This window comes from Cyrtonyx montezumae, unplaced genomic scaffold (assembly GCF_038088225.1).
Source record: "Cyrtonyx montezumae isolate F1298 unplaced genomic scaffold, pur_monq_1.0 scaffold_2, whole genome shotgun sequence".
Lineage (NCBI taxonomy): Eukaryota > Metazoa > Chordata > Aves > Galliformes > Odontophoridae > Cyrtonyx > Cyrtonyx montezumae.
In genome coordinates this window covers 12067219-12080233 of record NW_027071936.1, presented here as the reverse complement: position 1 = coordinate 12080233, position 13015 = coordinate 12067219, and the positions used below count along the sequence as shown (strand labels likewise).

At 34.8% G+C, this 13015-nt stretch overlaps 1 protein-coding gene across 1 annotated transcript in view; it reads left to right on the top strand.

Moving 5' to 3' along the window:
- Positions 1-13015, top strand: part of IQCM (IQ motif containing M) — a 169322-nt gene that overhangs the window by 111358 nt on the left and 44949 nt on the right. Inside the window, 4 exon segments of the mRNA XM_065736042.1 lie at positions 238-248; positions 251-426; positions 1787-1931; positions 4783-4917. Of these exon segments, the coding sequence (XP_065592114.1) occupies positions 238-248; positions 251-426; positions 1787-1931; positions 4783-4917 (467 nt within the window).

Below are 13015 nucleotides of genomic sequence, written 5' to 3'. Positions count from 1 at the left end.
GTGTGTGTGTGTGCAACCAAACATTTGTCAAGTAATGACAATTCTGTAATTGTAAACAGTAAATCATTAACAGTTGCTCTTCAGTCTTTTCAAGTTATTCATGTGAGAGAAAGGTTTGTACATAATTCTGTAATTATTTTAGGTGCAAATTGAAACGTGTGTAGTAGAAGTTTGATTCATAGTTCAGATATCTTTCTACCAAATTGAAAAACAAGTTTTCTGTACTTTAATTCCTAGTGATAAATGCTTTTCCTTCAAACCCAGAAGAAGCTAAAGAAGAATGTAACTCACCCAGAGTTCTTTCATTCTGCTTGTGATCGTAGAAAGCATCCTAGCAATAAAGAGGAACTTAATGCAGTCGTTTGCATTCAAAGATATGTGAGAGGGTGGCTTGTACGGAGAGCATTTAAGAGAGTAAAAATCAAGGTAATGTTTTAATTGTTTAGTCCATGTGCTGCTTAAATTTAAGTTACTCTGTTCTTACTATTTGACGATGCAAAAAAAAAAAGTCTTACTCAGCTAGTTTGTCTGCCATTACTGTTCTTCACCTTCAAGGTCAGAGCTAATTCAGCAAGCGTGAGTTCTCTGCTGGGACCAGTTTCTATCACTTGATTGTTAAGAAGTTTCTCTGTTAGTTTTAGAAAATAGCCTGTGTGACCTATGATCCTTTTGCCTTTACATACTCTTGTTATATGTGCATATTGTGTTGTTAATTTAAGGGCTTGCAGTTTTTGAGGTAAACAGGCTATAGATAACAATGTTCTTGCACTCTTCTTCCCCCAGCTTTGTTTTATGTTTAAATTACTGAACAAAAAACATGGATTTTACACTATAATAACTTTTCTTGTTGGTCAGCCAATATTGCTAAATGAAAAGCTGTTTTCTGAGAAATGATTTAACACAATGCCATAATACACACTTCTGTTTTCAATATCCTAGCTTATATCAAGTTAGAAGAGCTTATGCATACTGCAGTTTGAGTGCTTATGGAGGCTACACAACTTCAGTTAAGATATCATTTTTCTGGTGATGTCTAAGCCTGTGGTCTGAGAAGCCTGCCATAAGAAAACTTGTAGCTCATTGAAATAAGTGGGTCAAATAGGAACTGAGTCATTCATTAAACTACCTATTGTATTAGTTTTCCAGAATCCAAAAATAGGTGGTAAAAATCAGGTCATATTATTTGGTAATCATCAACCTTTAAAATATTCCTTCACTTTATATACAGGAGGAGGAGTAGTTTTTGCTGCTGATATAATTAACAATGAAGTAAAACTACACTTCTTTATATCTACTTCTGGGCTGCAGGAGACAAATATGTATTTTTTCCTTCCGTGACATACTTTTAATCAGAAAACAAATGTTGACCATAAATTTTCTCACCTTACTAAGTTCCACTGTTCCACTTTTCCTCTTCTGAGGTACAGAACTTATTCCTTCCAAACATTCTTTGATAATGTGCAGATATTATCTTCTATTTCACACATTTTCTGACCTACTTCTGTAATTTGGAATAAAATGTGTTTATCCAAAAATAGTTTTATCCAATAGTTTCATCTAATCAGCTCTGGAAGGGACTGCTTCTTATCAGTACTGTGGAGTAACTTTTTTTTACATATCTACCCATGAGTCTACAGCAGTACAATTTATTCTTGTTTTCTTCTAAGATTTTCTTATAAGCTGCACAGCTCTCAGTTCCATCTCCTCATTTGTGATTTGTTTTTTTTCTTTAGTCACTTTTCACCTGTTTCTCACAGTAATGAAAGTGAAATATCTTTAATTACAGTCAGCTAGTCATGGGCTGTCCTTACTAGCAGTTGTGAAGTCCTACCGTAACATGACGGCACGCATTAAAAGTTGAGCTGGTGTTTTGGATCTGTCTACACCACTTCGATACTTTGAATTAGAGGAGTGGATGGACAAGAAAAAATGTAAGTAATTGCATTTAATACAAAATTACCCTTATTTTGATTCCAGTAGTCTGTCACTTGTTAAGTAACATTCCACGTCCACCACACAACTATTTTAAAAAGCTTTTTGGTGCAAGGCAGATTTCATTTCCCCTTACAGACAGCTGCATTTTTAAGATGTTAATCAAAAACTTCATAATTATAGATTTAGTTTGAATAAGGAACTTCTACCAGTTGATTGATAAAGAAATTGGTTATTGACTGTTCTTCTTGTTTCAACATGTTATGTGTTTTAGACTTCTAACTGTTAAATGATGGGCAATATCATGTAATGTCGCGAAGGAGGATTTCTAATGACATAGTATCTATGACAGTGCAAAACTGAATACCATCACACTTGTCTTAATACTTTCATTCATTCTGACCATGGTGTTTTCCTTTGTGTTATTGTTCTATTATTTTTTTAAAGATCATGTGAAAGATGAGTAGCATCATGTTACTTCCCACAAAGAAATAAACAACTTGCATATTTAGAGAGACTTTAAAAGACGATACCTTTGTAGATTTTTTTGAGCACTTTGTGTATTGAAAAACATTGTTCATAAAACAAGTTTTACAGCTGTTTCTCCTGGTTGATGACTTTCCTGTACAGTCAAGCACTTTTAGATGTGAAGGATACATGTTACAGTTCATTTGTGTGTTGGAAAACAGGCAGACACAAGAGGGTAAACTGCCATGACAGGGATATGCATGAACGTCACTAGCTTGAAAGCTGCTTTTCTTGATGCTTCTCTTGATAAGTAAGGAGAGAAGTGTTGAAGGAAGAGGAAACAGTTGACTAACTACAGCAAAACTGCCTGTTCCTTAACTCCAGATGCTCTGCTCGCTGCCTTCTGCATTCTTTTGAATATTAATTTTTGAGTTGTTCTTATTACTCAAAGGGTATGGGAAAATACTGAGGAAAAGGAAAAAAAATTTAGACTGCAAAATAGCATCTTAACTTCCTTTTTTAAGTAATCTGTTGCCCTTCAAATTCCTCTTCCAGAGGAAGAAATAGCTGTGGCATTGCAGAGGATATTTAAGATTAGATAAAAGCACACAGTAGGCTTTCTTGGTAGGAAAAAAGTTGGTTTGAGTTTTCAACTGTGCATATAAACAAAAACACTCTACACAGGACTTAGATCTACTGCTTTATTTTTTATTCTTTTATAAATAAGCACTTGAGAAATAAGAGTATACCACCCATTTAAAACTGAACATCGATTCTGATTGATACTTAACACCTTTTGAGTGTAGAATGTCTCAATTGCTTTAATTTTGATTCCAATTTTCATTCGGTCCTTTGATTCTCTGTGCTCAAACGTAAAAAATTACGGATAGAGAAGGAGGATTTAAATATTTAATTTGAACATATTCTGTGGGTATGTTTTGAGTTCCCTGTAAATGCGTTACTGATGCAAATCGTGTAATGAATATATCTTAGGAAAAAATAGCTTCTGCAAGTTGATGATATAGTCTTAGTATTTACTTCAAAATTCCATAATCAGTCTTGTATTCTCATCACCACATATGAAATATATATGTACATGCTATACATATTATATACATAAATGAGTTTTATTCCCCCGTGTTAAGGAAAATTAATAAATAAAACTAAGTAACTCCTAGAAAGTAGTCCATATCTTCCTAAAAAAGGTGCATCTTTTTTATTCCAAGCTGAATAGTTTATAACACACTGGTGATGTTAGCTGACTAAAAAATCTGTATTGCTCTTCATATTGTGATGAAATGCTCTTCAGTGGTTGAGTCACTGATGCCTTAACGTGAAGTCTTAAAGTTAAGCCTTCAAAGCATCTTTGTAGATATAAGATACTGCAGCTCAGTATATTGTCTTTTGTTGTTTTTGTTTTTCGTTACGGTCTTCAAAAATTAGAGTGCAAAATCTGGCTTAAAAGGCAGATGCTGTTTTTCTGAAATGTTAAATTGACATTAATTTGCTCCTCTTTGATGAAGATAGAAACAGACGTTATAGATGCTCACACATAGTGTAGAATATAATTTGATCTATTACTGTTAACCCTTACAAGAAAAATATTGGTTCCATTAATAGATATTAAATTTGCTAGACAGATATTCTCTGTCTCTCAGGGAGGAAGATTTTTGGCAGCAGTTCTGAAAAAAAATCTGTGGACTTGATAGATCTACTGCAGACCTCAAAGTATAGGAGATAGGGATTTTTAATCCATACTTTATCCTTCCCCAACAGTGCAAACTAACCACAATATGCCTGTGTCTGAGTTAATGTATTTGACTAAGCTGTTTTAAATATATTAAAATTTGTAAAAATAATTGAATGCATTTGTCTGTGTTTTTTCTAGCCTTGGCAAGGCATGTACAGGCATCTCCATTATAACATTACTAGAGGTCAGTTTGTACACTGGGAGTTTTTTCAGTTGCATATAATTGTAGGGGCAACAGTTTAACATACTTATTTAGATAGGTTGAGCATTTCTGCCAAGTAAATAAGAGTATGAACCACTATAATTATCTACTTGCCTCAGCCTCTTTCTCTGAGCCTAGTTTTGCAAGGACTGGCTCATCTGCTTTCTCTGCTGATAAATTCTCATATGGAGAGAGATTTCCTCCATCCTATCTGTTCCCCTTTGTGTTTGGTAAGGATGGATGTATGTTTCACTTTACTGCAGAGTCAGCGAGCAGCAAGCTACCTAATCATCAGATCTCCACATAGGCCTGTGTTTCCATACTTAGTTTATCAAATATATTAACTTGATTCTAAAGAAAATATTTCTAAAAAAATTGGTGCCTACTAGGATACAGTAAATATGTATCTAATGGAATCTTCTGTTCTTAGTTTATGAAGCAATGTTTTCCAAGAGAGAGTTTGACAAAAAAATGGACAGAGATCATCTACTTAAATTTTTTCAAGACTGGGGATATTTTATACCTGCCAGTGGAGTACACCGGGTCTTCCAGCTGGTCTTTCCAGGCAAGTCGTTATTTCAAAATGCTTTGCAATTGTACAGATGCGAGTGTAGACTTTAGATCTTTTGTTTTCACTGTGTAATGAAGCTCCTGTTCTTAAAAGCATAGTTGAGACCAATCCTTCCTGATGTTGAAGCTCTTTTTGAAAATGAATCGTTTTATCCTTATACTTGAAGTACATTTTGTTGAACTGCACTATGTCTAACAATGCTGGACTACGGTTCTCTACTATCTTGAAATGTAGGAAGAGAATGTAGAGTAATTTCTTGGCAGGTCTGCACTTGCAGGTGCCTCCAGGATAAACACTTGCCTTATTTCCTGTTTTGTAATGTCAGTGGTACGTGCTTTCTGTCACTCTTAAACAACTCAGCCCAACTAAATTTTAAAAACATTCATAAATGAATAGATGAATGTAAATAGAATAAGATGTCATATGTCAAGGTATCATGTACTGTAAACAGAAGGGAGAACATTGCTCTTCAAGAATAGGAAAAAAAGATAGTTATTAAGCCCTTCAAATAAAGCTGAAGACTCATCTTCCTTCTGTCTTTTCTCTTTCCCGAGCTAGTCAGTGGGGAAACCAGCAATACTCTGCTTTTACTGTGGATCAGCAGCTCCTGGGTTAAGACTTATGGAGGCAGCTTCCTTGGGAACCTCACAGGGTGTGGTGGGAGATGCCATTTCCTATTTCTTCTCTGTAGTAGCACGCTTTTGTTTTGTAATGACATATGTAGGTACTGTGAACCAAAGCTGTTATAAACGTAGGTTTATATTACTTCTGTGTTCTTAAATTTATCATCCGCCTCAAGTAGGAGGTTCTTGCAGATGATGGTCTTTGGAGGTTATAATTAATTTCATATACCAGCATTTTCAAAGAATGCTTTTGATATGCAACTTCCTTTAGGTATGAGAAAACCTTGTTTAATTGGTGCCATTGCCTTGTTAATGACCTGCACGGGGTTTCTTTTTATGACAGATGTATTGCTGTGTTCCAGCTATCTTTGAGATGAAGGTGATCTCTTTGAGTGTCTGACCAGGCATTGTAGTTGCACATTATGCTACTTCTCAGTGTTGGCACCTAGTAAATGCAATTAATTTATGATGGAAAATCATGTATTACATGTCATTTAGGTCACATTCTTAAGACAGTGTGAATAAGACCAGGTATTTTTAGTGATTTGTTCAGTCCCCGTCGCTATGGTAACAGGAGATTTTGTGACTGTGAGACAGATTTCTGTCTTATATCCTAGATTTGGGAGACTATTGCTACTTTACACTGTGTTCACAGTCAGACTAGGAAAGGTTCATGCTTCCCCACTCATTATTTAATTTATTTAGAATCTCTTAGATATGAGGTGTTATCAAGACTGGTTCACCCATTTAAAGCAGGCTGTGAGCTTCTTATTCATTTCAAGTTTAAAACTCCCCCAAATTATGGATGTGTAAATGATGAATAATTGCTGAACCATAGATATGTGGTAGTGTCTAAAGGGCACCCATAAAATGGTTTCTAACATGAAAGCATTTTGAATAAATGGCACTTATCTATAAAGTGCCCTCTCTTTCTCAATTTTATAATACAAATGTCATTATTTCTGAAGATAAGTTATTAACAGAGTATAACCTTGCTAAATTGCCTTAGGAAAGAGACTGCAATTGGCTGAGTGTTTTGAATTTCTTAGTATGGATTTGATGCAACTGTCTTCTGTGCCTGTATGGAGCATCTAATACCATCAAGCTGCCTATTTAGTAATGGAAAGATAAGGTGTGTATGTGTGTGGGCAGAGTATTGGAGAGATCTACTAGTAATAACCGTCCTTAGCTTTTTGGGTGATTATTCCATATGGCCATGCTACTAATGCAGTGAAAGTTATAAAAGAGTGAAGGTGCCTTTTCCATGTGACTATTGGAACACAGGAAATTTCAAAGGATTCAAATTTTTTCTTTAAAATGTTGGTCTCGTTTTATTCTTTTCCTCCTTCTCCTTTCCTTCTTTTCAGCCATCTATTTATTGCTGAACAAACACGGTCTGTGAAAATATGTACCTCGATGTTAAGTGTCCTGTCACCTTTCCATTTCCAGTAATGAAAAGATGAGTACTATCTTTGGCTAACAATAATTTAGGCATTAAAAGCTCGAGAATTTTTAATGTTACATGTTCTCTTGAGAGTTTTAATTGCATCGGTCCTACATCACTACAAATGTGATTTAGTATGGATCTGCTTATTTGAAGCAGTTTATTTTTTGTAAAAGTTAGACACATAAGATAGTACAAATCATTGGAATAAAGCAAACATACTTGTAGGAAAATACTAATATGCATTACTATATAACAATATCAAAATAGAAAAGGAGATCATTCACTGTAAAATACATGCTATGTGAATTAGAAATATCAGGTGGAATAGAGAAAAAAAATATATATGGATGCTAGACATACTGTTTTGCATAGCTGTGCTTACGTAAGAAAAACTAGTGCAGTAGTTTGACTAAAATAACAATGCTGATGACATTTTCAGGAACTAAAGAAGGCACTAGTACCTGGAGTGGGCTTGTAGATGCTGGATGCAGAGTTTGACTTGTACAGGAAAACATGCTTGTGATTTACTTTCAAATTCTACTTTTCGACTTCTGGGGAACAAAGTGAGTTTCCTTCAGGTCAAATAAATTTCCTCAGAGGTGATTCTCTAGATGCTTCTGTATATATCTTGCTCCTTGCGATGGGAGAAAAAAGTAAGTGGCTTGGGTATTAACTAACACATTGTTCACTGTAAAACTGTCCAGGATTAATTGAATGGTTTTAGGTCAGTGGTGAGGTTTAGTTCCCAGTTTCAAGAAAAAGCCAATTACAACTATGGTCATAGGGCAGTGGTTTGTAGATTTCGTACACAGATAGTGATGCTGTTTTGTCACATTTAAAAACAGTTTGTGCTGCTACTTCATTCTGATGAGAGAAAACCTCACCCCCACACCACTGTGCTTTGTTTGAACAAAATAAGGAAATCAGAAATAATTAACCAGTCTATTTTTGGCCCTGTATTTGAAGTACCCATTTAAACCATACTCAGTATTTCTGAAAAATATTTATAGTCATTTTTCATGTAGAAGAATGTTTACTTTTTTTCCCCTCTGATTGGTTCAAAATGCTATCTGTTTTGTTCAGGTAAATATTTACATGGAATTCAGTAAATCTATGCATGCATTGAGTTTGTGTACTGGGACTTCTAGTTATTCTGCTTTTAGATTTGCTGAGGAGTCATACAGCAATATCTTCTTTTGTAATGCATTCTGTTGTTACTGGCATCACCACTCTTAATACTCAACTAGTATGTCTGTCAGGTACGTACTTGTGAGCTGATCCTGGTACCTTTTGTTAGAAGCAAGCTGTTCACAGTTGCAGCATCCTGATCATTGGTGTGTTTTCAAATGAGATACAAACACAATAAGGATTTGCTCTGCAATTGGCCCTTCTAAGCAGCCTGTACTAAAAACTAGATATTTACACTTTGTGTTTGTGATCTTGATAACTAGTCTTGTGTTTATACAAAATATGCAGTGTTTAGGCTAAGGATATGAAATACTGCTTATTCTACTTGAATTTGAATCATTGCCTGCAAGTCACCTCAGTTGGTATCAGCTTTGCCTCATGGGTGGTAGTTCTGTATTTGGAGGAATGAAGTAAACCATCTCTGAATTTGAGAATGTATATAAATACATAAATATGCACACAAATATATATATACACATATAACATTATATAGCTGTCTCTGAATTTAAGAATCTATACATACATATATATGCAACATAGGCTACACATATATGTGTACTTATATATACATATGTACATATACACATATCTACATAACATATGTATGCAATATATAGGCTACAGACTTATCTGTCTGGATTTCAAAGAATGTCATTAGACAGTGCAAAACAATGAGCTTTAACTGATGTGTCAAAGTAATATGTCTTCATTAAAGTCAATGCCTACTTCCTTTCAATCTGCAGAGCGATAGGCAGTCTCAGGGGAACGCTTCCTTGCATGAAGTTGGTAGAGGATAGCAGGCAATCTCAGACCTCCCTCATCGCAACGTTTGGTTCAGAGCTTGGCTCATGATGAGCCTTTGCCATTTTTTGATCCCATTGGGCCGTTCCATGATAACTACTGGCTGTTACTGGAGCTTCTAGAAATCTCTTGTTTATGGAGATTCGGCTCAGAAACAGCACTATGTGACTCTGAAGCTCTCCCCAGTGCACTCTGCATTTATTTTCTCTCTCAACTGTTTCCCACTGTGATTCATATTTGTGACATCTTATGAATAAATTGTTAAAAATAAACAACACCTAATAGCAATTTATTTTGCAATGATGCCAGAAAGGGCATTATTTATAGAATGGGACCCTTGTGTGCTGAGTATTGTACACATTCTGGAAAAAAATATGCTTCCTGAATCACTGATGGGAAATAGCCTCCTAAACCTGTTTATTTCTCATTAAACCAAATCTTACAGGATAAGCAATAGAAACCCATGAATACAGTAATAGAATCAGAGAGGTAGCAGCCTTCATGCATCTAGTGGAACACAATACACTAGTTTTTCTTTTATTGTATTTTTGCTCAATAATGTTCACCACAGCTCTCTGGTAATGAGCCCTGAGACAGACGTAGGCTACTATTATGGCCATTTAAGTCAAATATAACGTCAAGAGATTGAAATTCCACACTGGAAGAATGCTATGAGTGAATTAGTGCTAATGAATAGATACATTAGTAAAATGTCTTGATAGAGCTATTGCAAAAGTTTATATTTTTTATGCAGTGGTTTCTGGAACGAAGCTAAATAAAAATTGCATCTAGTGATCCCTTTAGACTTAAAAGACTCTGGGTTTTTTATCATCAGCTGTGGCAAAAGAATAAGATCTATATACCCCTCTCATTGACTTCTGTTTCCCTCTCAAAAGAATTGCAGATTATTATGGTTTTACAAGGTTAAAGATATCCCACAACAGCTGGTACATTTGTCAGCGAGCATGTAAGGGCCACGGTGGCTGGATCCAACTGCAATCTGATCAATATTTGTCCACAGATATTTTTTTGGCCTTTCCATATGCATGTATACAAACACAATTTTATTTCTTTCTCTCTTTTTCTTTTCTTTTTATTTTTCTTTTTTTGTTTATAAGAGGGCAAATTTTGTGCTTAAGAACTTAATTTTCTTGAGTGTTTTTCTGTTAGCATATCACCATTATGCTCCTCCTGGGGCTGGAAAATCGGAACAGGAAATTCAATTTGGGTTACCCACACAGCCCAGAGCACTCTAGGGCAGCCACCAACCTTGTTTTAACATGATTAAAATCTTATTTCTTTCTCACAGTAACAATAGTACATAACATCATTATGGATTTATTAAGATGTCTTCATAATAAAGTTGAGACCTAAATAAAACAAATGACCTGTTTAGTTGATGAAGAGAGTTTTTTTGGCTTTTTTTCCATTTCTGTTCACATTTTGCATTGTATTTAGAGTTATTCTAAAAAAACCTTCTTTGGAACTCAATGCAACTACCAGGGAAAGAATCAGAACAGCTGATGACAGTTGAGCCATTAGTATGCTGACACTACTGCCTGGTATCCAAACTAATGCTGTGTTATTTATGTCCTCATGTCTGCTTCTTGTATGTCTAAGTTATAAAATCTTGGACCACCTTTTGTTCTATCTGTATCAGAATCTGACACTTATAGTCCAGTTCTGTGCCTAGGGCTCCAGAGCACTATCTTAAAACAAATACACTGTACAGGTAATGATGCATTGCCAAATCTACTTCAAAGAATGTTGGGAAATATTAAAATTTAAATTATTAAATTCACTACACTGTTAAAGACCAAGTACGCACATTTGACTTGTTTTCTGTGCCAGTCTTCACTCCTAAATATGATACTGGCTGAAAACTTTCACTGTGAATCCACTGGTAGGTTCTGTGTGGAAAGTATAATGCAATTGCAGTAGTTATTCATCACCGTGCATCCAGTTTTGGAACATAGATCAGTGCTGATGCTGGTCTGACTCTTTCTGGGATGAACAAGATGCAGGTGAAGGAAGAGGGACTTTCCTTGGACAGCATTTTGCGTAGCAAGTGCTTAATCACAAACTTGTGGGGTGTTACTTCTCAACTGGAGCTTAGGATGGTTGTTTTTTTTCCTGCTCTTTGTAGTAAAACTTTATTTTTGATCACTGTAATTGAGTGGTTTGATTGAGTTGCCCATGTGCTATCATAGCACTTTGGCTTCTTTCAAGCCAAGAAAGGTAATCTCCTCAGGCAATTTATTTTTCCACCTGGAGCTTTTGATTTATATCACTACAGTGAATTTGCGTTTTGACATAAATATTAGTGACTCTGTTAATACATTTCATGCTATAGTATCAATTCTCATGGAGCAGTTCCATCACCTCATGTGCTTGAATGGCAATGTACCTGATAAAACAAGTGAGGATGACATTTTCTCTTTTTGCAATTGCTTTGTTAATTGCTATTCTAGTTGTTGTTTTCCTTCCCGGCCTTTACTGCTGCCTAGAGAGTTTCCCACATTTTTGGGTACTTCATTATTCGTTCCAAGTTTAGTGCTTTGCACTTGTCTGTATTGAATGTTATCGTATCGCTTCTGCTCTTTTCTCCAATTTATCAAGATCATTTTGAGTTTCAGTGCTCTCCTCTAAAATGCTCATAACCGCGTCCAGCATGACATCATCTACAAGCGTTATTAGTGTCTTCTCTATTCTGTTATCTTAGTAGTTGTCAATGAAAATACCGAACAGAACCAAACTCAGGACAGACCTCTCTGAATTTTCACTTCATAATTAATCTCAGTTTTGACAGTTAACAATTAAACACCACTTTGAGTAGGATATTTTGATCTTATAATAAGAAAAAGAATGAATTAACAGAAAATATGGTCTTAAAGATTAGGGAACTGTTGGAAGGTTCAGAAATTCTAGCACGGAATAGTGGTATATGGGAGAGAAATTAATTGTTCATCATTTGTTGCTACAAATATGTCTTTTACATGATTTTAGGAAGTTTGTTCCCAACTAAAACATGGAAAGATTTATCACTGCATTATCGTTGTTCAGAAAAATATATATTAGATTTCAGATGTTTTTTGAACATTTTGCTGTCTGTTAGCAGAGGGATCTTATAAACTGACTTAACTATCGCCCCAATTAAAATGTATTAGTATATTATGGTATTCATACTATATTTTAGCATAAGCGTAGTAGAAAGAATCTATAAATGAATGTGGATACATTTGAACTAGGCAAAAAGAAATTTCTGCAGTATATCTTGAAAAAGAGCAGAAGAGTTATATACAGTGAACGTAAATAATTTTTGGAATAAATCTGAATAGTTGCTGCTCCCATTCTCCAGTATCTTATTCAAGAAAACAAGTGTAATGAGTTCAAATATCTACTTTAATAATTATGAAAGGACAATTTTAATATCCATTTTAAGAATTAATATATAGAATGTGTCATTGGTTTTGGTTGATTTTGTTCACACTATCAAAGCATAATAATTTTTCTAGTACTTCTTTATCTTAGGCAAGTGTATGTTAGTCTCATTTCTTAGAGAAATAAGAATTGATACTATTTGTTTCTTATTTTATACTGGAAGATTTATACTTTATATATATTTATACTGGAAAAGTGATATAAGTTTGGCCTGAACTGTTTAAAATTGTTTAAAATTACTTACGTAGTTGTCAAACAGTTGCATTTTCAAAGGAGTGTCTAATACTTTTCTTTCATCTAGAAATGCATACACACTTGTGCTTAGCTCTCACCTCCAGACACACATGTAAAAATGATGATCTGAGTATGACTGTTCGGTGCTGTGATCTGCTTGCCATATAATTTGTAATATTTTATTATTCTTTTCTTTGTCTGAAAAAACTGGCCTTTTCTTTCTGACACTATGTAGGTGACAACATTGTCCTATTTCAAGTTTCCCATTGCATGTTCCTGTAAACAGTTATGGCATTTAAAACCATCTCAGGTTATCTGACACAATCTTGAACAGTCATATGATTGATATGGATATGTT